Raw genomic sequence first — 26,465 nt, 5'->3', positions numbered from 1 at the left:
CATACTAATCCATAGTATTTCCTCCTAATCTGGTATGTGTAACAAATGAATAAAATACGACAAAATGCTTGATCCCGAACACTGAAAGATCCAGCTTTATGATATTAACTGAGATAATCTCACATTATTATAATACAGTTTGCAGAGGTTGTCTCCACCGGTGACGATGCGAGATTACATCATCATCAACAATGTGATTGAACTGAAATTAAATCTGAATTGATAGTTCATTAATAACAGTATGATAAACTCCATGTTTTTCTAAACTAAACTCTATAAAAACAGGCTGCTGAATAAATTTGATCCTCAGTGAGGAGAACGGTGCTCCCAGGCTGGAACGTGTACATGCAACTCTGATACAAGCCATCTGTGCTCCAATCATCAAGTGACTTCCTAGAATTCACGTGAAGCCTCGCTACCCCTAGAGGCCATGTTTTTACATTCTGTTCTCCCAAACGATACATCACTAACTTTGGCTTGGTGCCATCACTAAAGGGGTTATGTTTAGTTTTGCATTTTTAGCTTCCTAAATTATTGTGAGATATATTGCATCTTTGGTTTAAAAAATGCCGGCTCCAGCAGTTGCTTGTTTGAGCAATTCTGAAAAATGTTTTTCACATCTAACTAATGTTTAATGTACTCCTTTACTGCTTCTCTCTACCTCCTGCCATCCTCATTTTCCCTATTACTGCACTGCTGCTCGATAAAGCTTTTAAATGTTTGTTTATTCGTACCAAGGAGAAAGCAGGCTGTTAGTGTTTTTCTGCTCTGTATCTTATTAGACACCAAGTAGCTGCAGTTGTGACACTAAAACTGTCCTCAGATGTAAATAATGTGTAACTAAAAAAAAAAAGCAGAGCTGGCACAGTCTGAAATAAGAATGAGCGAAATTGTATTTGATCAACGTCAATGTGTGAGTGGCAGCCTGTTTCAATGGTTTCTCCTCATTGTGAGCTTTTCACAACTTTTTTTTTTACTTTATTAATAGTTTTAAAACTCATTTTTTGTTGTTGTTATTTTTTTTACATTTTGAATATGGGCACGCAATTTGTAGTGGCACAGAGCCATGGCCCCTTTGTACACAGTCAGGATCTAGTCTTAGCACTCATTGTTAGTACTTAGCACTAACACTATGACAGCTTCCGTAGTGAAGCCCGACATTTCTTGTGAGCTATAGAGAAGAACAACTAAGTAAACTATATCAGCTGCGATAGGCTTTTAGCACCCCAAACAGAATATATGGCAGATGATGGATGAATTGCTAGGGCTGGCGTGATGTCTAGATTTTATTTTAATTTTGGATCCCATTATAATGCAAGCCTTGGTTCAAACTCTAGTTAGTTGAAAATACAGTTGTTAGACCCCGTTAAAAGTAGGCCATGCAGCCGGCGGCAGACGGGCCTTGTACATATAGACAACGTTGTAACTGAGTCTACTCAGCAAACAGGGTTGCATAAGGCGAAGTCAAATCAAGGACACTTAAAACAAGCTTATTCAGCAAATGGAAGTAGAACGTGACTCAGGTACTCTTGTCGTCATTAGAAAATGGTCCACTCAGCAAAAAAAGAAAAAAAGGAGGGATTTTCCAAATGGGCAGCCCCACTCCCAAACCGTCTGTCAGTTTGGCTATTGAAGAATATGTTTGCCTAAGGAAAAGTGGTCCAAATTGCTCAGCTCTGTATGAAAATCACTTCTTACTCTTCTGCAGTAGCAACTGGTCTCGTTCCTGTCCAAGACTGGAAAAAAAGAATTTGAGGGCTTACATGACACAAAAACATCCCCAGGCGCTTTTGCAGAAGTCAAGAGTAAACTGGAGGGGCATACAGAATAACAAAAGCTGTCAGGGAAGAAGTTATTTCCCAGTTTGACCCTGCCTGCAGCCAGACGGATGTGTAAAGTTGGACCGCTACTTGAAGCAAGACAAAGTAATTTTCTTTCAACGTATTCGGTTCTTGTGCAAACTGTAATGTGAGGATGTATGCAAATGAGAACGTGTGGCTTTCGGATAAAGACACCCGCAGATTAAGTACGGAGTAGGGTATTACAAAGAATTGATGTCTCATTTGGTGGAAAAAAAAACTATCAAGGAAGATATAAACGTTTCCACAAAGGGTAACACATTAAAGCAAAGCGTCTTTAAAAACTTGTCGTTTTTTTGATCAGCAAAGTTGCACAAAGAACGAAAAAGATTCGGTGCTTCAGAGCAATAAATTGCCTGCTGCAATATTCAACGTTTTGCTTTGTCTCATGCATTCTGTTCTGTGATTTAGCCTTGTCCGGTTTGTTGCTCATGAACAAAAGTGGAAACGTATTCTTGTGTGGGTTTAATCCTGCAAAGCTATGTATCGCAGTCCTGCAACATGCTGCAGCCCTTGGATGACTCTTTCTTTGGAAGTTCAACTTTCAGAATCAATAAATAACAAATGGCATGGATTGCGTACGATTTTAATAATCATTGGACCAATTTCTTTCAACGCTGGAACTTTTTTGTAGGCGTTGGTGAGAAATGGTCAAAAAACGTCTTTTATCATCTGAGTTGGGTACAAGATGGAAAGGCGCGGTATCAAAAAAAATATGTAATCGGTGAGGATGAATTGTCTATTTATAAATGCAGGAAAAATAAAGTCGAGGGCATATACGGTCAAGGAGTTGTTCCTTTGTTTATTTCTTTAGTATAGTTGAGATTGTTGATCAACTTTTCCCCCATTTTGGGGTTATGAGGATGTCATCTGTTCTATCAGAGAATACGATATAATTTTTCCAACTGTATATTGCGGTCTTAAAAGGGAGTTTTTGCTTGCCTCCAACTCCGAGTGCAGGTTTATTTGGTCTCTTAAAAAATGACGAGTTAATTTCTAGACTCGACCCATGTGGAAAGTGCCGATTTGTGATTTGGCGCCATCTAACAACACATTGCAGCAAATCGGGAATGCAACTTGAGAGTTGCTTCTAAGGTATTTGGCCTGGAGTCGTAATATTATGGATCTCTTGAAGTCACAACAATAAAGAGTTTGAAGCCACCCGAGCACATCACTTCTGCTTCTAGGTTGTGTTTTACCACAGAAAACATTTTGAGTACTGGGACTTAACAAGACTCTAATTTATGTCTTTGCCCCGGAACATGAGGCAATCAATCTCTCCTCTGCATTAGTTTAAACTGCCATTACAACCTTTTCCCTGTTATGTGATGCCTTAATTAGATGAAACTAAATTTAGAGAACTTGGTGTTAGTCATTTCTTGTGCCAGGACAAGTGGAGGAATGTGAGAATATCTCTAAAAGGATATGAGGTATTTTTTGAAAATGAAAACTACGGTATTTCTTGCTTATTGATTATGTGAAGCAATACACAACATCAACATATGATACACAATACTGAAATGACAAACTATAGTTACACAGCCATCAGATTTTTTTTTTTTACTCATTTGTTTAATCAGGAATGCAAATAAACATTTTTGGGGCCGATTCCAAATCTGAAACAGGTTGGGATTTTTTTTCTGAATCGTTACACATTACTTTCTACCTTGAGTATGTACCTCTTAAGTTATAATTTGGAGTATTCCTAATTATTTTCACTCAACCCGCCACTGGTGAATTTGTGGCTCCAAGTTTCAGCGGTGTTTTGACCATGGCAATTAATTACTTGATCGGGAGAACAGATGTCCGCGATTAAGCTGTCGAACCTTTTGGCTGAGCAGTTTGTGTTGTATGTGTTTGTGTACACACACAGTTAGTCTTACTGTGACTAACATCCTCCTTCTTATTATTCACCCACATGCAGATTAAATCATAATTGGAGTCAATGACTCACGTCTGGAGTCTTTAATAGCTCTACTGGGACATTCTTTTGGACATCACAACACACACACGCACGTACGGGCACACACACACACACACACACACAAAAGGGATGTGTAAAGCTACGGAGTCATCAACGCCACAATACACAGTGGTGGCACAAAGATAAGTGACATTGCGAGACATTTATTCCAACAATAGTATTGTTGTTGTGATAGTTGTCAATTCTTGTGTAGGGATGTTTCTGTTAGGCCTCGTGTCGCTAAAAGATGTTATATAAGTCAGCATGGTGCAGTACCGTTTTTCACCCTGCCAGTAACAACAACGATAACTCACTCACAGTGCTAACCAAGACCTTTGTAAAGGAAGTTGGGTTTTTATTGTTGTTGTTTTTTTATACATAATTGCTATTGTATTGGTTTTCATTAGATTCTGCAGGTGTATGTGAAGGCTGTGTTGTGGCTGAGTGGGAGAATGAGTCATTGTTGTTCCCGTGAGATGCTGTGACTCACTCCTTTTTGTCATATGTCTTCAAGGACCTCCAAACCTGGATCAGTTTGTATGGAACACAAAATCTCTTCATTTCATATAAGGAGGGAGACATGTCTTACGAAACGGGAACTGGCTCCTATCATGAAGAATGAAATAAAACCAGTAAATGTGTCATTTACAAACATTTGAGGATAAAACTGCTGGTGGCAAAAAATGGACATCTACAGACAATAGGTGGGTCCAAATCGGCTCGATAGAGAACGAGCGAGCGAGATAGATGGATAGATTAGACTGTTGTTGGGCAGGCGCTTTTCTGTGCACCCGCTGTTGCACTAACAACAGATGGATGGACTTTGTGGTCACTGAAAGCTATCTCAGAGTAACTGCGCACTTCATAAACACAGAGTGGGAAAGAATAAATAACATACCATTAAGGTGTCCTGCAGCTGAAAGAGGAAGTATTTGCCTACATGGCAAAGGAATGCATTGGAAGATGAAGGAGTGGGTTTTTCTAATCCGGCCATGTTGGCACATGATTACCCGTCTGCTGCCACCACCTCAATTTTCAGTGTTTTCTCAACAGCAGGTGACATTGTTTCCGCAGACAGATCTACTCTGAATACTCGAGGTGGGTGGATCGGTCCACATATTGATAATGATAGCTTTTGGTTGCCAGTAAGTGGGTTTTTAAGTTTCTATTTCATGTGCACTGCTACGTTTGTTTGAAAGCGATACCTCACACCACCTACGACCTTAGCGCTACTCTGGGCGGTCACGGAAGAGAGCAGACACACATTGCTTCCACTCCCCCTATTTCGTTTTGATGTTGGACAAACTGCCTTGTGTCTTCAGTAAATTGTTTTGCATTCAATACATGAACCTGATGAGTTTTATTTGATAGCAGTTGATGAATGAATGATGATGTGAAGTCTCTTAAATCCTCATTGAGATCGCAACAGTTTCCTGTAATAATATAAAATCACAGCGTTTTATGAACATGACGAATAGTTTTGGGAACAGTGGGACTGTATTGCTCATTAAACCACAGCTGAGAAATATTAAAGTTGGGGTGAATTAGATCAAGCTTGTTAAAATTAGTGTTACGCTTCACCTGAACAATTTTATTGCCGGATATGATTATCTTTTTTAACCGCCAGCGAGCTTTACAGATATCAGGCAGTCATCTTTTTTAAGCTGTTTGAATAAACTAAGAAGTAAAGAAAATTTTTTCGGAGGAAGTTGAGAGAAGAGAATAAATTGCAAGGAATTTGTTAAGAATAATGTAAATGAGATAGATAGAGGCTATAAATTAAGAGTGACAGTGAGATGGAGTGAGAGAAAGAGAGAAAGAAAGAGTATATAATTCTGATGGTTGTAGCTTTAAGCTAACAAAACCCCACAATAAGGAACAATAAGGAACAGAAGAAATCACATTTAGAATTGAACTATTGAGCATGTTTAACTGTTAATTTAACAAATTATAGCGGATATAATTGGTGTTTTCGGCTGCACCTCTGGAAGCACGGTCACCACCACAGCACATATGTGACACCACGATGACAGCAACTTTTTTTACTTCAAGAATCATTTCATGTATTTTCTGAGGTTATTTGAAATAATGGCCAACATGTTGAAGTTCTGCTTATCCTGTGTTTCCTTCACGCTCTCTCTCTCTCTCTCTCTCTCTCTCTCTCTCTCTCTCTCTCTCTCTCTCTCTCTCTCTCTCTCTCTCTCTCTCTCTCTCTCTCGCTCTCTCCTGCTTACTTTCATCTCTTGGTCTTGTTTCTCAGTCGGTGGTTGCCAGGGGTAACTGACATTAATTAATATGACAATCGAATTCAGTGCTTTTCTTATTGCTGTTTGCCTCTGTAAGCCTTTGTTTGTCCAAACATTGCCGGTAATGTATTGCAGTTTGTGTGCGTGGGCATTTATGCAGGAGGGGGGTGACAGCTCTGTCATTTTTTATATGATGAAATATTAATACTTATTACCACATTTCATACACAAGGTAACCTACTGACTATATTTCACATAGGTACAAAACACTTGACGCAAAAATACAACGTTTAAAGGCAAATATATTTTGCACATTTAAGAGCAATGTAGAGAGAAGTTCACGCATTACTAAAAGAACAGTGCATGAGCATGACAAAAGCATGGACAAGTTTCGCGTAGTCTGCTTGATCCATAAACCTCTTTTATGCCCAAATGGACAGTAAAGCAACAAGAAGCAGAATCACATTATCGGCAATGTAACATTTAGAATGGAATTGAGAAAGAAGGGGGGGGGGGGTTGAGTAGGGGAGGCCCAGCTGTTTTATGATCCCCGAGGGAAGGCTCACTGACCCACACAATAGAAAACAAAGCCTCTGATCTAGAAAGAGGCATAAACACCAATCCACAGTGGTATGATCCATCACACATGCATAGATATCGGCCCCCCTCCTCGGCATCTGCAGTTCCCTGCACACACACGCACGCACGCACGCACACACAAACACAACCTGACTTCATTATCTGTGTGCTCTGCGATCACAATGTCAGGCGCAGCAACCATGGTAACAAAAGAGCAAGAGACCGTTTGGATTCGCAGCCACTTCACACCAACGCATCATTAACGTCATTTAACTCTCCCCTTGGTGAGTCTGTCGTTTTCTTTTGCCACCCCCTCTCTCACGCCCACCCCACCCCTCGCCATCTCTCCATAAACCAAAGTTTGCATATTTTACAGTATAGCCCTCTGAAGCTTCTGCTGGTGAGTCACTCATCGTGGTAACTTGTCACTTTACGCGGTCTGGCACCCTCATTACCACAGCTGCTGCATTGCTCTTCGGGAGTCGCCAAAGGGGTCAAATGGTGACATTTGCACATTTGTCGTTCTTTGTACATGAATGATTCAGTGCACTGATTTCAATGCAGAGCGATGTGTAATAGGAAATAAGCAGCAGGAAATGAACCACAGTTCTCCAGTTCAACTAATACCTGTTCTAGTACGCAATATACCACGTAAAGAGATACATTCATGAGATATTCATGTATTTCACAGATAGATAGATAGATAGATAGATAGATAGATAGATAGATAGATAGATAGATAGATAGATAGATAGATAGATAGATAGATAGATAGATAGATAGATAGATAGATAGATAGATAGATAGATAGATAGATAGATAGATAGATAGATAGATAGATAGATAGATAGATAGATAGATAGATAGATAGATAGATAGATAGATAGATAGATAGATAGATAGATAGATAGATAGATAGATAGATAGGTATGCACATGTATATAAAAACAAACAAACTGTTGGAATCATGGGGATAATTGGTTTAAAAGATGAAACTGCATCAAATTGAATCGTTCAATTTCAAAATATATCAATATTGGCGCGATGTCATTCAAGCTTCAAGCTAGGACAGATGTACTGCATTATCAGAAGCAACGTGAGAAGAGTCGCAGTTCAGTCAACGGGCAATTACTAAATCTGCAGCGCCGTCTGGTGGACAAAGGTAGTGCTACAAATACAAAAAAAATATCTTTCATTATGATATAGTTTTCTTTTTACCTTCCTTTGATAAATCATTATTAATAATCATCATTTATAAAAACATTGTATCTTCAAAATCAACAGGGGAGTAGCCGTCTTAATAGACTCTGGATAGCGATAAATATTACATCTTATAATAGCAATATGCAGTACTGAACATTCCACTTATGATCACATCTGTTGTTACTTTAACTTGACCCACTATTTCTGAGCAACTTGCCGTTGAACGTTAGTGAGCTTTCTCAACATCGAGACTCTTATCGTCATGCGTTACAAGAGATGAACATAACAGTCAGCTTCCTGATTATACTAGTAAGATAAACTGGAGAGAGTTTGTCCACTACTGAAAACCTAAGGAAATAGAGGTGATCCTCTGTCATTTGAATGAGGGTAAAGAGAGAGAAGTGAAGAAAAAAGTTTTTGAGGAAATGGTGGTCCAACTAGAGTGTCTAGAAAAGAAGATTTAAAGCGTAAGCAAAATAGTCAACTATCTAAAGAGCCAACAAAGTGCTGGCTTGAAAGACAGGAAGGAAGTCAAAACATGAGAAAAGTAACTGAAACCGAGACAGCAGACGGTGTTCGTTTCTGGCCCAACTGAAGGAACCTGGAAATTTGCAAAGTCATATATAGGTGAGGGGGTGGGGCATTCTCTGCACAAACACATTATCAGTCTTGCTAAGTCCAAACTGTACACCTACAAACTTGTAAACCTTGGCGCAGTGCGTATCTTTTTTTTTTCCGCCCACAATGTAACACAGCCAGTAGTCTTGAAGATTTTGAAGCCATATAAAAGTGGACTCTGACCTTTATGAGCACAAAAGATAAACTCAGTAATCAGTTTGACGTTGTAAAGATGAAAGGCCTGGGAACAACATAAAAAATACACTGGATCCTTTATTCAGATTTACACAGCACTTCACGATATCACCAGCAGGGTAAAAACTCAACACCATTTGTTCACACTAAAAATTGTTCTTTATAGGTGAAACACATCTATCACTTATATCCAATATACTATTTATTTGTGAGATTGTATGATACACAACTTCTTTATAACTGTTTTTACAGCAGACAATCCAAGCTCACTGTTGTGCGTATTGGCTTAAGGGCGGATGTCAAAGTATTGCATTGTGACTAAAGGTCAACTGATGAACTCTGTTGCCAATGTCACCCCAATAAAACAAAGGCAATTGAATTCACAGAATGTGTGACAGTCCTAACAACACACACCTCTTTAAGAACACAAACTCAAAAATACATAAATGAATACTTTTAATTCAGCCAAGGCAGGACATTTAAAAGATGTTAAAGGCTCTTGAATTATACAGCATTCATTTAACCTGGGTGTACCTAATATATGGATGGACACACTAGCCCTTTTGCACATTTACTGATTGGTTGTACAATTGGTTCGTTCAATAAATATCAATAGTCCAATGTGGTCCTTTCAGTATTTGTCACGTGTGCCAGTGGTGGGTAAATCAGCTAAGAGAAATACCAGAAAAGGATGGGGAAAATGCTGACAAAAGGAGTGGAAATAAGATTTAGAAACTTAAAATTCAACTAAAACCAACAACAAAAGTCTTGCATAAAAGAATCTTGTCGCTTACACTGTCTGTGCTTCCATTTAGGATTAATTGATTTCGGGGCTTGGTTCAAAGAATAGAAGATCCCCAATTGATTTTTTTTTTACCATTTGGTATAGTTGTGAGTCCAATACGATGTACCCAAGTTAAAAATGTAACTTTTTTTTTTTTTACCCAAATTATTATCATCATCATTATTATTATTTACAGTGTAGGTTCCATGTGACCCCCCCCCCCCCTCCCCTAATGAGGGCAAGTTCCATAAAACAGATAGCTGGACAACAAATGGATGTTCGCAGGATTCTTTCTTTTAAGAAGAAATCAACACAGAGTTATGATTATTCTGGAGAAATATAAAATAGATATTTTCATGAATGTAAATACTGTGTGTTGACAACAAGCTGCAAACTAGTTTGCCACTAAGATTCTTTGCAACGATCAGACTGATGCCAATTGCATGGAAAAGAACACAGAATATGGTGGAGGCATAGTATGGGCGCGGGCACGGATGCTTTCAATTCAAAAGCTTTACGTCTAATTAAAAACGCTCAAAATACTTCTGGTTCCATCTTCAAGAAAGCATCACTGTCTCAAGACTCTCAAGTCTACACAAACCTTCACAGAGTAAGGTGCATGGTTACATTGAAGCCCTGAGGATCCTCCATTTGAGGATTTCTTCCGTTGTGACCTGAGCAACTAGGTGAGGACTATTTACAATGTTTTTTATTCCTGCCATGCTCTAACCCGCACGTGTCATTCATTGGAGACTAAAGCACACAAGGCTTGAGGCCACACACAGTGTTGAAGGCACATAATGACAACACACAGAAACAGAATATAAAGTGCTGAAGCGGCTTGCGAGCACATGTGAGATTTGTCAGCAACAAGAGTGTCAGTGAGTCTGTCAGTTCATCTGTTTGTGCGTTGTGGGGAAATTGTCCCGAGACAGTCCGATGCATACATTGAAGCAATTAAAGAAGAAAATTTCCCCAGTCTTAAAGCATGGACTCTGGCTAGCAACGTAAAAAGCTGTGACAAATCAAATCTCATTATATTCCCTGAAATAATTATATTGGTATTTCATGCTTTCTACAAACAGCATCTCTCATCATTCACATAATATTTTGATGTACTTTTAAACAAAATGAGTTTTTTTTTTTTATTAATTAATAAAACTAATAATTTCCTTCACAAGAAGTAAAAATTAAAACAGGCTTCACAATGTTTCAAGTATATCTTAAAACAACAGTTAGGTGTTCACAAAACAGCTTCTGCATGCAGTAATGTTTGCTCCTGCTCATAGTGGCCATTAAACGACTTCTTAATGTACTTTCAGTTTTAATAAGAGCACAGTGCTTTGCATAGATATATTTTAAATTGAGTTTACACCAGTTAGTTTTATGTGTACAATATAGTAATTGGTACAATTACTAAAGAGCAAATTCAGAGTCAGTTTGCTTGGTAATTCTTAGGACATGATTTCTTCGAGGGGTTACCATGGCGCAAATGCTGTACTGAAAGGATATTAATTGTGCGAGAACACTTAATAAATCACTGAAGTATATTTTTGACACTAAACACATTTCACGGAATGATATCAATCTAGACTCAGGCACATCTTATGGCAAGTATGAACTTGAGGAATGAATACAAGCCGGTCAAACACGTTTGTTGTGATGCCGCTTACAGTCACCCAACGACTGTTTTAAATCACTCTTCTCTAGAGTCTGTTCTTCTAAACTCTTAACAATGTTTATGATGCAAAGGCTTGAGCCACACTGAATTTAAATTGGACAAGTCATGTTTCGGTAAGTGCGTAGTACGTTACTGTCGTTCTGATACGTCATAGTCCAATAGCCTATCCCAAATTTAGGGTTGGGACCTAAAACCGGTTGCAGATTCATTTTAATTGAGTCACTGAGTTTGAGAAATATTTTTCTAATTTGGCTCAAAGTGTGGGAAATTCTGCAATAAAGAATGGCATTCATAATGTTTCGCACTAATGAATACACGGGCAATTATTTATGATTAATGCACTCAACTTTAGCCACCTTCCACGTTAAAGACATGCTTCCAAGCAGCTACACACGTAAACCAAAAATGCCCGCGTACTGCCTTGAATTGTCGGCAGCGCATTTGCAGAGCGTGGCAGAAGACAAATACAAACGGTGAATCAGAATTGAGTCAATATGCTCGACGATAAATGGACAAGTCAAGTTGTGGCCCAATCCCTGCACGGTCACGTCTGACTTAAATAAAATGAGGGACTTGTCGCGGTGATGTTAGGAGGAGGTGACATCTGAGGTTTTCCTAATGACGCTGGCCCGCATTTCGTGAGTGTGACGGCTGGGTATGGAAGATGTAAGAGAGTTCTGGCTGTAGGGCGTTGGCCAGCCGTCGCTGTGATAGCTGATGAGGGGGTTGGGGTCTCGCGTGGTGGTTATTCTGCACCGGGGTTTGCTTCCTCTAACGAAGGTGGCCATGCCAGGGAGGGAGGAGGGGGAGACCTTAAGAACTGACCTGCTGTGATCCCGCCTCCAGGCTGGATTGACACTCTGCGAGTCACAGGAAAGGACGGGAAATTACAAGTATGCTCAAAGTGCTCGTAAATAAAAATACATAAGCGTGGTGGCTGGTGGGCATGTCTGACTTATATACGTACTATGTGATGAAACTGGGCTTGAAACCAAACACCCGTGTTGAAAGTTTGATCATTTTAAATTGTCAACAGGACATAAACATTCAGAGGCTATAAACAGAGGTCATAAATCAAGCCTGTTTTTGTACATTATAATTTCATTAAACTTGGAAATTAGTTAGTATATTGTCACTGTTTGTTTTGGGGGCAGGAATACTTTCAGGCAATTTAATTAGTGTGTGCATGCTTCTCTCTTTCGTTCGATGCAGGTACATTGGACTATAACGGAAGACTGTTAATGTTTGATAACAAGAGTTCCTGGACAAGGTCATCCCCCGTGTGTGTGTGTGCATGTGTGTGTGTTTGCGTTTGTCGAAGAGTAGACTCACCTGTTGGGTGTCTTCAATGTCGCTTTCTGTATCGCTACCTGTAAAGGAACTAAATTAAAACTTGGACATAGCAAACGGCGCATTTTGAACAGTGCACTGGGAATGGAGAAAAAGAGACACAACCTGAACCCTGACACGTATACATATGATATTGATTCAAAGCCCATCTCGTCCCCCCTCCCCCGCCCATCAAACACAGCGGATCGATAACTGCTGCCGAGTGATAGACTCAGCTGTGCCTTGGATGACTGGTCAAAAAAGCAAGAAGAAGACACCTGCCACCACAACCTTCGGTGCCAAGTAGAGAAAGTCAATGCAGAAATTCAGTTCAGGAATAACAGTAAATTGAGCTTCAAGAGACCGCATAATTTAGGATGTCACAAAATTTTAATTTCACACTTGGCTTATTACCCCAAGCTGAGAACACTAAACCACTGTTAAACCGATGTGGTCGGTTTTACAAGTTTAGGCACTCTGTTCCCAGCTTTAGATAAGATAAGACGAATGCTATACTGCGCTGACATTGAGGAGGAATTACATAATTGTTTCATTTGCCCTCGTGTTCAACTAAACAACAATAATCCAAACCAAAAATGAACCACACTATCTGTCTCAAGCTTGTGTTGTTGATGCTTTATAAATACAAGAAGAATAAAGAAACAAGACCGGCAACGATACTGTACTTGTGAACGACTACCAATTTACTAACTGATTATGTCACAGAGTTACGCAACTTCTGTCAACAATTCAGTTATGGTACAGTTCACTTTTGACTGTGCTTCTTTTTAAGGCATTTGTGAAGAACTGTTTACAGGGGGTTGAACCGGTTAGTCACATCAACTGTACTTCTCCTTGTCAACATTTAAAGCTTCAAACATCTGCCTGTGTGGAAATAAGATGATTGCTAGCTTCGCTATTTTGCTGTAGAAGATTGGCAACGCTACGCAGTTGAATTGTTGCTCAATTTCGGTTAAGATTTTAGAAAGTTTATTCCATGCCACTAATCTCCTTGTAACTGTCCCACAAATGAGGTGAAATGTGACATGCCGGTGTGCGTTCTCACCGTCATAAGAAGACACTGGAGAAATTTGAAAAGGGTACAAGTGGGAGGAGCTCACAGTCTCCTCTTCATTCTCTGTTTTCACTTCAATCGTCTGACAGACAAATGGTAAGAGCTCGCTTGAAATCACATGATCTTCATCAGGAATATCTGCACATGAACACAGAAGACAATAGTGTGACTCTTCCTGAAAAGCAAACGTGTTGAATTCCCTTTGTACAATTCTACTTTTCATATTAAAACTGTTAAAACTATTAAAACCTCTGCAACTTACAAGCGGGAGATGCTTGATACCACTTTTTTGTCAGACCGATACCAGTATGAATTCAAATCTTGAATAGTCACCGATACCAAGTGCCGATACCGCGAGTATTATATACATATAATGCCCCCCCAAAATAAATGACAGATAATCGTAAATAATATTGAAGATTATTATTATTATTACGATTTATTCTATATAGCAATTTTCCTTAAAATTACATGAAATTGATGACTATGTTCTAGATGCAAATTTCTAGTTCCTGTTTGTAAAATCACCACAAGATGGCGGCCGATACCGATATCAGCTGCCATCGTGAAGACAAATACCTTGGAATAAGGCTAATATCGGTACTCGTCCATCCCTATTTACAAGTATTCAAAATGTGATATGGACTACAGTACAACGTGAGAAAAATTTAAAGCGCTGTTACGGCACCTTTGGTTGTAATGGGTGGCTCTTCCGCATCCTGCGATTCCTGTTTGAAGTCAACAACTTGTACAGCATGTAAGACAAGAGGTGTCCTATCAAAAGATGGAGATGATACCTGAGAGAGACAGAGTGGGGGAAAGGAGGTGAAGATAAAGACAGGGAGTCAGTATCGGAACTCACACCGATACAGTCGACTCAACTGTGTCAGCGTCATAGTGATGGATGACCTAGACACAAGAACATCATTTTAAACGCTTGAATCCAAGACAATGTCTGAATATCATCAACCATATCAATAGTATGCCTAGAAAAGGTATCATCAGAAACTTAACAATTGACTTGCTCATAAAGTATTTGTTATTCAGGTTCAAGACCCAAAAAAATCCACAATAAGTGGAACTGAGAAACTTTGCCAGTGTGTCTACAACATTTTGAGGAACTTAACAGTAAGTCGTCCAATGTGAAACTGTACGGCAATCTTACAGCAGTGACCTAATACTAACATTGAACAACGAGCACTAAACAAGCATGTCGTCACATATAAACTTCAGTTCCAGATAAGCACATTCTGACAGGAAACGTATGCTGCCCTTCCTTAGCAGTGCTATCCCTATTGGTAGCAAAACATAGGGTAATTGTGTGTTTTGGTCATTTGTGTTGTGTGCAAACAAAAAATACAGTGCTGTCTTAACAATGCTGTGCTTTGCATGTCTGTGTTTATCTACCTCTTTATTTCCTTTGGGCCTACTCTCTTTGTTGGTCCTCTTCTTTCCTAAATGCATACCCAGAGGAAAACACCTTTCAGATATATCAAGGAAATATCATATCCTTTCCTGAGTACACAAATAGAATTACAGTGAAAGAGTGAGATGTATCGTAGGACTTCCAATTCTGAATGAGACCAGAATTTTAGAACGGTAAATCTCTAACATTGCACAGAAATCCACTTTGAACCTTTTCAAACGACTGTTTTAGGAGTAAGTGGTTACACATTTAAAAAAAGAATAGGTACGCCAAGCCAAGTCATTGATGACCAGCAGCAAGGCTTACCTTTCCTTAAACTTCTCTCTGAAGATGACAGCATCTTGTAGACTCTGAAGGCATTTGTTCCCTTTTTGTTGCTTTTATCCTTCACCTCCTCGATATCAGGCAGGCTGTTCATCGCACAGCGGAAATTTGCCTTCCAGGTCTTTGGGTCTGGTTTGTCTTTTCCTGGCTGGTATTTACCTTCACGTACGCAGATGAGACATAACACATGGCACCAACTGAACATGACGCTTTACAACAAATGAGCATTGTATATTATTTTTTTCTCCTGCTACTCCCTCATTACATTAAAACTTTTATTCCCCCTAGGTACTGTGCAGCTCTCCTCAATTTGTTATTTTATTGAACTTGTATCACTTGAGAAGGATGAAAACGGCTTTATTTGAGGATCCCACCTCCAAAAAGGGCAATAAAATACCGGTAAATATTGTTATCTCATTTGATAAATGAATCGTATTTAAATTTGCGTAAATCTCTGCCTCCATTTCCATTTTGAAATGATCACGATGTTATTTGACTCAAACATGAATTCAGTTTTGTACCAGATTTAATTTTCAGTACTGACAAAAATAAAGCCAGCGTGTTTACCAGTATGTATGGCCCAGCGCATGAAGAGAGGAGCATCTTTCTCCAAGTCCCAGCCGTGGCGAGCAGCGTGCATCCAAGGGATCTGGAAAATTCTTTTTTCCTAGACAAAGCACCATCACCAATGTTTTTTTTCCCAGTGTATTTACAATGTAAAACAGCGCTAAATGATTTGTTGATTTATGATCAAAATTATAATTTCAGATAATGTGATTTTGTGTTCATCAAAGCTGTGTTTTACAAATCAAATCAAAAGCCTAACCATTTTCAAAACCTTGAAAAAATGACAGAATCCCTCACACTCTTTACTGTGCTTGCATTATTCAAGTCATATAGCTGTAAAGGTTTTGATGGTATGTTATAATTTTTTTGTCATGTTTGTAAATGTTACTGTAGTAGTAGATAGTCAATAATAACTATTGTACTGCAGCGTGATTTGAAGAAAATCATGAATCAAATTGAAATTGCAAGATGTCAGAAAAAAATCCAATTCAAACGTTTTCTAAAATCGTTAGTCACTTCAATAGCATCAAGTAAACTATATTTTTACAGAAGTCAGTGTCAGCGAAAGTACCGGTACTTACTTCGTTCACCCATTTGAGGCCTGGTATCTGGCAGGAGTTGATCTGTTCCTCCAGCCATGGCCGCATCCTCATTCTATCTACAGGCATTGTGGTATCTGAGCAGAGATATATACACATGTACATCTGCACATATTGGAGGCATATGGAACATATTTGTGCAAAGTATGCAAATGCATTGTCGTATTTAAGATCTGATTATGAATATATATGAAAAGAACAATCATGAAGTTTAACCCCAAGCGCATTTCGTTTGATTTTTCTTTTTTTTTTTTAAAAAAAATATTTAGTTGCAATACGATCTGATCACAGTCCGCCAGGCCAGATAAGCCAGTGGCACTCCCATTTAGTCGCACAGCATGCCAACTGAACGGGTCGAACAAGGTGAAACACTATCATACACACCCGTGCATGCTGTACATTAAGTGTCTTTAAAAGTCACAAATCTGATAAAAAATTATAGTCGTTCACGTTTCAATGTAAGTACTTAAGATCGATACAATTATGGTTGAACCATTCTCAAACGTTTACGCTTATTTGAACCGTGTTGGTAGATTGCACAATATGGTACATTTACGTGTTGCATAAGTGGTGCAGAAGTGCAAATTAAATAAATACAACAGTGCAAAAGTTCCGAAAACTATTCATACTTCACTATAAACGCTCTTCATTTTCCCGAGAAACACAGTTAAACTCTCCAAAACGTTGCATAGAAAATGCACATTTCACAAAATCTACAATGACAGTCATGAGCGTATTTTTTGGAAGTCTATGACAACACCACAGCCGCTTATGCCTTTAACCAATAATATTAGTCACTCATGGCCAGAGGCAAACAAGCTGAGGCAAAAGTGAAAATAAAAGCCAGTCCACGCAAACAACGCGAGCGTAAAAGGAGCACTTTCGCTTACAAGACGAGCAGCGATCCGTCGAGCAGCACGCAAGAGAAGTCTGTCAAAAAGTCAAAGGTAGCAGCAGCAGTGGCGATAATATGCGGAAATTGTGTTACCTGTCGAGTTTGGGCAGCTTGTTTCAGAATAACATGCAACACTAGCGTGGCGTGGGGATTTTTTTCAAAGGACATAGGTGCTTTGGCAAAAAAAAGGGAAAGTGAGAGCGTTGTTCGATTGTGTTTCTGGTCCAGAACGAAAGCAAAACAAGGTTAGCTGGGGTAGCGGGGGCAACATTGGATGGAAATCCCCCTCCTACTTCCCCGCACGCCAACGCGGAAGTGTGTGGCCCTTAAAAGATTTCGATGGAAGATGGCCCACTTGGCTCGTTTACGTTTATGACTTGGTACACAATGCGATTTTCATGTAGTGAAACAAAGCGCTGTGATGCGTATTGAGTCGACAGGCATTAAAATAAAGCTGCACAAGCGTCTTCATGAATTCAAAATAAAAGCTCAAAATGTTCTGCCAGATGCGTCGTCTCATGTGCACAGACGATCTATGTGTTGGATTTTCATTTTCACTTCCTTCATTGCTGCCGCTCTCGACGCTATGCAGCTTCGCTCTGCTTTCAGTATGCAGGAAACGAAAGTTGTACTAAGATCCTATTTTTTGACAGTTAAATTCAGCACGCTAATTCAACCAGTATATTCAAACCAATGTTGCTTCTGAAGTTACCGTTAACCCGCCCACCCACTCATGTAATTTCCATATTTCATGCTAAACATAGACAGTATGTGAATGAAATCAAGTCACGCACACAAAAGTAATAAAAGTAGAAATAATCAACAATCAATCTGTATTCAATTATTTTTCCATGTTTTTATTTTTGGAGTACATGCTGCCCGATTTGTCTGGGAAATCAAAACTCAAATTTTCAACTGGCAGGTTTCCCAATCTAAGTAAATGAAATTAAGAAATACGTTACAGTGTCCGTTAACAATGCAACACTTTAGTGTGCAAACGGCCAAGTCTCTTCTTAGATACACCCAGAAGTTAAAAAAGTTTTTTTTTTAAACAATTTAGACATTGTCCCCACCCCAATGATTTAATGTACTGTCAGTACTCCTAAATCTTTAAAACTGTGTTGTGAAATGTTCAAAACACCAAAAAGCATTACAGAAAATGGAAATGTAAGTAAAAACATTCCTACGAATTAATAGTTTAAAATGAAATGCAGAAGCACGTTGATTGTGCTCCACTGTCACAATCAGTTTATTTAGGGAAGTAAAGGTCTTTGGTTAACATGGAGACAATGCAGGGAATCTGCTTCTTGCCACTGAAGCCGGGAAGGCAGGAGTTGGATTCAAAGTGCGTTGCCACCTTGTAGTTGACCCGAGTCATGATCTGCATCAGTTCCAACTCGCCTTTGAATCGCTGCAACATCTCGCACAATGCCTGCATGAACCAGGAACCGTTTTGCGTGTTCCTCCAAGAGTAATAGCCTGTTGGGTCGTTGTCATAGTATTTTTAGTATTGTTAGTACTTTAGTATTCAATTGATGCGTGATGTGTTTTCACAGCCGAGTCCGAAAATTCCTATGGAAAATCTTATTGCTGGTTACCTGGAACTGTGGAATAGGCATACAAGAAGTCGGCCTCCACAGGAATCCTCTCCGATGTTTGCTCCTCAACACTGTCGGCTTGGAGGTCCGTCCCCCCATCCAGTTCCGAGCCACGGCATGCCTGAAAGATGTTTGTTCTTTCAAAATTACTCAATTCAAATAAAATAAAATGGTCCGTAATGAGTTTAGGGATACGCTTTCAGAATTACACTGGTGGTGTTGGGGCATACATTGTATAATCTAGTACAGCTTTTGTTATACTAACTGCTACCAACTAAGCAACTTTGCCACTTTAGTTACGGCTCCGACCTAATTGAGTGGCTATTTTACAAATGAAGTGGTGAGCAACAAAATCTAGTGCTATCAATTTATTAGAACCCTTTTTTAAATTTAAATTTCTCTGGCCAACAGACAAATTGAAAATGTAATTCTTCTCTATGGTCAGTAGAGGGGATGCACGCTTCATAAAATCAAAATGACCTCTTTGGTTTTCTCCACTTGAGAGAAGGAAGCCATTATACACGTCTTTCTGAAATTAATATCAGAAGCAGCGGCATGTTCCTCCCTTACCGGCCTGCGTTTGATGTTCCCCTGTGCTCATTTTCTCATCCATGTTTTCACACCTCTACTCGAGCATATGTTGCTTCGGAGAAGCATAAATTACATGTAGCAACCACCAAAGTGAACGATGTGTATTAAATTTTTGAGCATGGTTAGCCTCCTTGTTGGAAGTGCCGCCTGAGCACCGTGCCCCCCTCCCACTCCACATGTTGATCAACCATCTCTGTGGAAAATTACAGGAAACGTCTCCCTTGTCCAAAATGGTATGATCCCATAGAAAACATTAAAACTAAAATGGTTAGCAGTTGAGTCTAGAATGGCTATAAGGCCCAGAGTGTTTACTAACCTGTATAAAGAAGAGCTTTGGTTTTCCCACCAGAGTCTTGCAACGATGTCCTTTGAAAGGTTTTGTCAAATTTTCAAACATTTCAAATCCATCAGTTCCAAAAATCACACCTTCTTCACCATGACTTAGCAACACACACACAAACGATGCATTGCGGCTGTGGTCCTCTTGGGACACTGCAGAAACAGACACAAAGAAACAACACAAAGTGACATTAACTAACCAGCATTAATTCCTACCTATTATTTATTTTTTAAACAGCAATTATCTGTTTCTAGGCAATCAATATTTCAAACGCACGTTAGAGTTACACTGATAATAATATCAACGCAATAACAGAAAGAATAAAATCAATTACCACTTAACATGAGACTCATCATCTGCTTTACAGTCTGATCAGTGACCACTTTAATGGTGTAACCCAGGTCCTTAAAAGTCTTCATGGCAAAAGCAGCGTCGACGTCCGTCCCGTTACGAGTGCTCATCCCTGGGAAGAAGATACACGAGTAGAAATAAAGTCCATTGAAAAACTGCAGGACTTACTTACGACAGGGAATAAAGAGAAATATTTTGGTAAGAATTTGGAGATGCAAACATATTTTTTCCCAATTAAGTTTGGCCCGCATTATTAACTGAGCAGACATACTGTAGGCACAGTGTATGTGACAATTTCCTTTTCACCGCTTCACGCCCATGGTGGAAAACAGGCCTGACTGACAGTTTGGGGGGGGCGTAAAAAATGTTGAACCATGATTCACAAAGCATTCGTCAAAGTGGCTATGAACTGAATTAGACAGCCGCGTACCAGACTGCTTTAATAGGCGTATTTACTTGTGCTTTTGTCGAAGTTCTTATTGTTGATAATCAGGCAGATTCCCATGTTTGGGTAGTCCATCTTGTACTGATATGGGTTGTGGGCTGACGCTTTGCTGATGGGAACAGAGTCTGTTTCCGCAGCTTCATTCCTGCCATTCGATGGATTCGTCCTGAAAAAGATCCACAGTTGGAGTCATGAACAACATTCGAGATGATCAAGATGAGGTTGGGAAAGCTGCTAAACAGCTTTAAACTCAAATGTTCTCTTTAATATGATTTGGCAGCTCAATGAACCCATTGAAAGATTTTGTTAGATAGGTGACTCAGTATGGCAGCTGGTTTTCCCATTAATGGAAAAAACCCTCAACCATTGGTACACAATTATGTTGAGCGTTTGACAGCTTTTTAATACACATATAATTACACAAGGGCAGCAACACGTGACAGTTACAAGATAAATGTAAATAATTAATGTTTTAATTTAATAGTTTTTAAAAATTGGAATGAATCACCTCATTGAATTAAAAAAGGGTGACCTCCAAATATTATTGAATTGCTTGATTTATTTACCTGCACTGTAAAATATTTAGACCCTATAAAAGGTCTAAACTTTCACTGTAGTTTAGCTTTACATCTGGTGTTCTATGACGTGGTTATTTGTAAGCAGAGAATCAGTGTGCCATAGGTACCTTTTTGAAAATAGTTTGAAGGCGTCCGTAGTGTCCTCAGACTTCTCCAGAGAACCAGCATCTTTAGTTGCTGCCATGGTTTTGTATTACTGAAATAAGAGTCAGCTGAAATGTGAACACACAATCCATGATAAAATTGTAAAATTAGTGGAATTGTTCAAAACAACTTTCATGAATGTTCAACTAATATAAAACAATTAAATGTGGATAAAATTGATGGTTTTTTGTGACATTGTGTAGGGGCAATTGATTACACAAAAAGCTGCTTAATCATGTGATTATACAGTACATTCCTATACAGTTGAATTAGAGGTGGGAGGCATTTTAAATATACACTTATCAAGTTTATATTATTCAGACAAAAACTTATTTTCACTTATGCAAACGCTTTACCAGTAATTAAAATATTAAAATAGTTGGCAACTAAATAAAATTCACAACACATTTTAACTCAACCTAAACACATTAGAATCTTGATTTGGACAAAAACGTGAGGTGACGTTTTACACAGTTCTTGCCCCCCCCCCCAAAAAAGACACTTCCGTGTGTGATTGTGCTGCTGAATCGTAAATGATTGACCTGATGACAAAAATCGAAAGACAGTTCAGATGAAGTACCTTAGAAGCGAAAATCTCATAAGTATAGTTGATTTTTCCCTGCCTAGGTGTTCCCTGGTAAACACAAGTCTGGGAAGCATTTCCTGAAGAGACTATGCTGAATCAGGAAGGCGGATAACTTGATAATTTCCAATGATTACAGTTATTGGTGGGTATCATAAATAATAACAGTTAAGCACAATTTATTTTTTAATCGTACTGCTCAAAAGTTAAGACGTCCTGTTGACCTCTCAATATTGTCGCATTACTACAGTCGTACTGTACTATTGCGTCTGGGCCAATCATATGAATGACTTTTCTTTCAATTTCACTGTATAAAACAAACACTTTGCAGCATAAAGCGTGGAGTTAAATTTATAACGAAACGAAAGGGTTTGGCCAAAAAAATTTACATAAGTAAAGACGAAAATAGTACGTACTTACGTGACGCAACTCAAGCGTTACCTACGGGAAAGTCGAGAACAACCTGAAACGCTCAGCCAATTCGACGCCGATGCAACTTGGACGCAAGTCTCAACGCATTGACTCAAGTGACACCTGATTGGACAACAGTTTGACTGAAGAGCCACGCGATTGGACGAACAAGAACTAATCGAATCGCAGGGAAAGTCTGCGTGAGACGTTTTCGAAGTTTTTATTTCTTTCACGAAGGCATAAAACACAAAAAAGAACAAAAAACTGGATATTTACATTTAATATTAGATTTCTATACAACAAATAAACCTTAAGCTACCATTCTATAGTTTGAAAAGACACATTTCGTCTTGATATTTGAAAAATATTGCATTTATCATTACTTAACCAGGAATAATCTGTGACTCCTTCACGAGTTGTGTATTGGTATAGGACTCCACTGTCCAGCACATTATTTGCCATCTCCCTTCAGTTCTTTCTCCAAATTGTTATTGATCAGTCTCGGCTGGTCCTGTGCTCCTTGAATGTTAGGACTAGGATGTTAGTAGTTGAGCTGCTACACTGGACGTACCATACTGCAAGAGGAAGAAGATAGAGAATAACGTGTCAATGTGGGTGCTTATCGTGTTTTCAAGTGCAGCAGTTCATACGGTCTCTTTCTCTTTCGGATGTGCAGTCCGGTAGTCCAGATATACTTGGGTGAGTCCTCTAATATCTTTGAGGAAAGCCTGGCTTCTTCTCAGATCTTCTAATCTTAGTTTGAGGTCATTTTTCTGTTTTTGCAGCAAGTCCACAAGCCGCTCCGCCCTATTGGATGATACAATTGAAATTATTACCTGTACTGTATGAAACTGTCAGAAAGACAAGCGCTCCTGTGACATCAAACTCAGTTTATTGAGATGAGTGAAAATGGTTGCATTAATCTTCTTAATTCTTAATAAAAAAAAACTTTATTAAATTTATAGTTGATTATTTGCTGTATTCGGGATGGTGTTTTTCTCTTAGAAATGCCTCACCTTATTAGCTCATGCTTGGCATCCAAAAGTTGCTGTGTCTTTGTACGTATCATGGAGCTCACCTGACACAAAATAACAAAATGAAGCAAATGTACTTTATTAACATAAAGCGATCATAAACATTTTCATCATTCACAGGATTTAAGTTGTACATATCATTTATAAGAAAATGCTAATTAAATTTGAGACTTATGTTATATATCTATTATTTCTACAACTGGAAAAAAAAGGCTCTCTGACAGAGATTGGTTACCTTGGAATTTTCCCGTTTCAGAGCCTTAAACTCTCTATTTGAGGCCATCTGAAAGAAAATTGCAAGACCAAAATATAACCTTTCAATTTTGCAATAATTGTGTACTGTGAGATGGCAATACACAACAGCTCCTCCTTTTTAACAAAGGAGACTAACCTTTTCAAGAAGTTGTTCCTTGACACTGTTGGAGAAACAATCAATTGATTTCTTAACGGCATTAGACTCGACAGAATCCCTGTAAGACACAGTAAATATTTTTCCCACAAGTCATTTTGTCACCAATACTTACGTGAGGTTTCGGGTTGCAGACATTTCTATTTATACAAACTGCTCTGGTTAACAATTTACGGGTACCTGTACTCATCACAGAAATTGAGGAAGGCCTCCATCACCACTTCCAACTCTGTTCCTCCTTGAGATTTTTTCCTTTTCTTCCCATTTGTTTGGACTTTGTCTGCTTTGTTAAAAAAAAAGATGCATTACATGTACAGTTATAATTAATAAAGGAATTCGAAAACCCATTTGACAACTGGAAACACTTTTGGTTGTCATTTGGCCAGAAGCGATTAAACCAAGCCAGATGCTATAAAAATAAATTATTTGTGAAGATATGTACATTACATGCACATGCCATCAAATTTAAGAAATGTACATTTTAAGTCATTAGCCCTTTAGAGTAGTACCTCTGGTCAACTTTTTTGAAGTTCTCTCCAAACTTTGGATTTTTGCTTTCTTTCGACTTGGGTTCTAAATAAATCAAAACAAAGGACAGGATTAGAACAAGACGATTAGCTATCAAGAACATTTAACCCGAGGTACTTGAGTACCCAGCTTGTGTCCTCGTCTGTGTCACCATCAGAGGACAGGACTTGATTTTGTCTCCTTTTGGTGCAAGGCACGGTGTCTAATTCTTCCTGAGGACAGACATTTGGCAACAGCATTGTCATCAACTACTAGTAAACCAAATTTCAGATACTCAAATTCTCTGCAAAAAAAACACTATTGGAGAAGACAACATTTTTACTGTACCTGTGAGTCCCTTGACTTTTTACTCTGTGAACCTCTCTTCTTTTCTACCTTTGCCGGTTCATTTTTCTGAGGCCTAAAAGAAAGGGGAAAAAAAAAACACAATTTTTGTGGTCTTTTTATTGATGTTGTAACAAAAACCTCAATCAGATGTGTCGACAAGTGAAAAGACAAAGTCCCAATTAACAAATATCAATGTGTTCTTTAAAATTTGTTTTAAAAATATTGAAAAATTACTTTATTTAGAATTATGCTGTGTGGCCGATGATATCATGTCTTTTAATAATGTTTTGGCATTCACCAAGTTTGATAAACACTGTGATTTGCAAGTATTAGTTTAGTGGTTTACTCCGCAGAACCTACCTGGTTTTGACCACTTCATTAACTTTCTTTGTGACGTTCTTCTCCACTCGACTTTTTGTCTTCTGGGGCTCTTTTGAAAGGTTTAAATCATCTTCTATGGCAGTACTGTGCAGAAGGTTACCTTGGAGACACAAGGTAACATAAGTCTGTCATTCATTGTTACAGACTGTGGCTTCTTACAGCTAAGTCCAGAAGTAAGTTGGCTAAAGATGAATACAATCTTAATAGTGAGATAGACCGACCTTCTAAAAACTCACCATTTTTTTCCTGTAGCCCTTCTAAGAAACTGGCACTACCAATTGTAGATTGGTTGCCAGAGTCCAGAGATGATGATTTCTGGATGCCAAACAAAAGGACATTTTCTTTCATCATAATCAATTGAGTAACATATTTATGTGAAGATCACAGTGTATTTGTATTTCAAGTCACCTTGTTGCCAACTGGTGCAATGGGCGACGCCTTGACGCTTCTGCTCTTTCGGGTACTGTGGAAGCAAGGCATTTAAGTATTTTTCAATTCATACTATTTTAAATTCAAAGTTCATGGTTAGGAAAATTAGGTAATGTTCAACATTATAGACAACAAGATTGCCTTAGAAGAATAAAACTGAAAACAGGTCATATACACTTGAACTTCAATAATTCCCAAGCACTGAAAATATTGATGTTCTAACAATAGTTACATCTTTTTAATGCTATTTTGTGTTTACTTGCCGCATTCTGCAGGAGTTAATTAATAAAACAATATAAATATGACGTTCACGTTTTTTAGGCAACACATAATAAAAACAAATTAAGAAATAAACTCCCCCAAAAAATCTACGAACCTTTTTAGGGGGCTAAAGAACACACATCCCCTTCAATACTAAAAAGAAACATGCTACAATTACTTAAGTGAGGCAATATATTAAAGAGTATAACGACACAAAACAAAAGGCATCAATAACGGTATAAGACATTGTTTGTAGCTTTACAAGGCATTGTTGAATGTGCGTACTAGCCCGACATGATAAAACACGTCTTATTTGTAAACTTATCTCACCTCATCTTGGAGTTTATAGTAAGAAGATCGAACTACAAGTGTTTGCAAAATAAATCCAATCCAAAATGACAAATCTTCCCGCAAAATCATTTAAGTTCCGGGTTGCACCATTCGCATTTACAGGGGTGTTACAGGGGCAAAACGGAAAAATAAAAATGATAAAATAATAAAATGTCAAATTTGAGTTTTATTTAATATATTATCAACACTTGTGTTTTTATTTCAATATGCTATTAAAAAAGTTTTGGGGGAACAGCACTGCGGTCTGTGATGCGGACAGGTACATCTTATAAAACAGTCCGAGTAGGAACAATGACTTAAATGCGTGATCCGCACTTACACGCACATTCACATATACAGAAATCACACGCAGAAAGAAACG

At 38.5% G+C, this 26,465-nt stretch overlaps 3 protein-coding genes across 9 annotated transcripts; all 3 read right to left on the bottom strand.

Annotated features, from left to right (window-relative positions):
• Positions 1-8,721: 8,721 nt before the first annotated feature.
• irf2b (interferon regulatory factor 2b) lies at positions 8,722-17,666 on the bottom strand. Of its 3 annotated transcripts, none has more exons than XM_088396915.1 (9): positions 17,437-17,666; positions 16,431-16,525; positions 15,850-15,949; positions 15,265-15,441; positions 14,940-14,986; positions 14,221-14,260; positions 13,524-13,670; positions 12,461-12,498; positions 8,722-11,988 (listed from the first exon to the last, which is right to left on the bottom strand). In XM_088396915.1, exons 2-9 carry the CDS (start codon positions 16,515-16,517, stop codon positions 11,716-11,718), a joined length of 909 nt encoding a protein of 302 aa, XP_088253041.1. In that variant the 5' UTR covers positions 16,518-16,525; positions 17,437-17,666; the 3' UTR covers positions 8,722-11,715. The 3 variants fall into 3 exon arrangements, with proteins under 3 accessions (XP_088253041.1, XP_088252964.1, XP_088252880.1); XM_088396838.1 differs by having other exon boundaries at positions 14,221-14,329; positions 17,339-17,664; XM_088396754.1 differs by having other exon boundaries at positions 14,221-14,329; positions 17,437-17,664.
• Positions 17,667-18,179: 513 nt separating this feature from the next.
• LOC148403997 (caspase-3-like) lies at positions 18,180-22,506 on the bottom strand. Of its 5 annotated transcripts, none has more exons than XM_088397015.1 (7): positions 22,390-22,506; positions 21,354-21,458; positions 20,680-20,834; positions 20,207-20,335; positions 19,849-20,024; positions 18,942-19,062; positions 18,180-18,822 (listed from the first exon to the last, which is right to left on the bottom strand). In XM_088397015.1, exons 2-7 carry the CDS (start codon positions 21,428-21,430, stop codon positions 18,593-18,595), a joined length of 888 nt encoding a protein of 295 aa, XP_088253141.1. In that variant the 5' UTR covers positions 21,431-21,458; positions 22,390-22,506; the 3' UTR covers positions 18,180-18,592. The 5 variants fall into 5 exon arrangements, with proteins under 5 accessions (XP_088253141.1, XP_088253341.1, XP_088253214.1 ...); XM_088397215.1 differs by having other exon boundaries at positions 21,354-21,442; positions 22,390-22,486; XM_088397088.1 differs by having other exon boundaries at positions 22,394-22,473.
• A 143-nt stretch (positions 22,507-22,649) lies between these two features.
• cenpu (centromere protein U) lies at positions 22,650-26,336 on the bottom strand. Its single transcript, XM_088396623.1, is given in 14 exon segments — positions 22,650-22,925; positions 22,927-22,959; positions 23,035-23,191; positions 23,401-23,462; positions 23,654-23,701; positions 23,810-23,888; positions 24,008-24,107; positions 24,337-24,400; positions 24,481-24,567; positions 24,683-24,755; positions 25,043-25,163; positions 25,300-25,378; positions 25,472-25,526; positions 26,084-26,336. Coding segments are annotated over 14 exon segments (1,053 nt in total). The 5' UTR covers positions 26,089-26,336; the 3' UTR covers positions 22,650-22,835.
• Positions 26,337-26,465: the final 129 nt, after the last annotated feature.

This window comes from Syngnathus floridae, chromosome 1, assembly GCF_059516105.1.
Source record: "Syngnathus floridae isolate MCC-2025c chromosome 1, RoL_Sflo_1.0, whole genome shotgun sequence".
NCBI classification, from domain to species: domain Eukaryota; kingdom Metazoa; phylum Chordata; class Actinopteri; order Syngnathiformes; family Syngnathidae; genus Syngnathus; species Syngnathus floridae.
Note: the sequence above shows the minus strand (reverse complement) of the source record. Positions and strands in the feature narration are given on the sequence as shown.

Excerpts from the sequence above, each read along its gene's own strand:
- irf2b (XM_088396838.1), bottom strand. The coding sequence starts at position 16,517 with ATGCCTGTAGATAGAATGAGGATGCGGCCATGGCTGGAGGAACAGATC. Across the intron at positions 14,330-14,939 it reads GGCCCAAAGGAAATAAAGAG|GTATCATCTCCATCTTTTGA; the intron begins GTAGATAAACAC and ends TGTCTCTCTCAG. Across the intron at positions 13,671-14,220 it reads GCCACCCATTACAACCAAAG|ATATTCCTGATGAAGATCAT; the intron begins GTGCCGTAACAG and ends GTTCATGTGCAG.
- LOC148403997 (XM_088397015.1), bottom strand. The coding sequence starts at position 21,430 with ATGGCAGCAACTAAAGATGCTGGTTCTCTGGAGAAGTCTGAGGACACT. Across the intron at positions 20,835-21,353 it reads TTCAAACTATTTTCAAAAAG|GACGAATCCATCGAATGGCA; the intron begins GTACCTATGGCA and ends GATCTTTTTCAG. Across the intron at positions 20,336-20,679 it reads GAACTTCGACAAAAGCACAA|GGATGAGCACTCGTAACGGG; the intron begins GTAAATACGCCT and ends TCTTCTTCCCAG.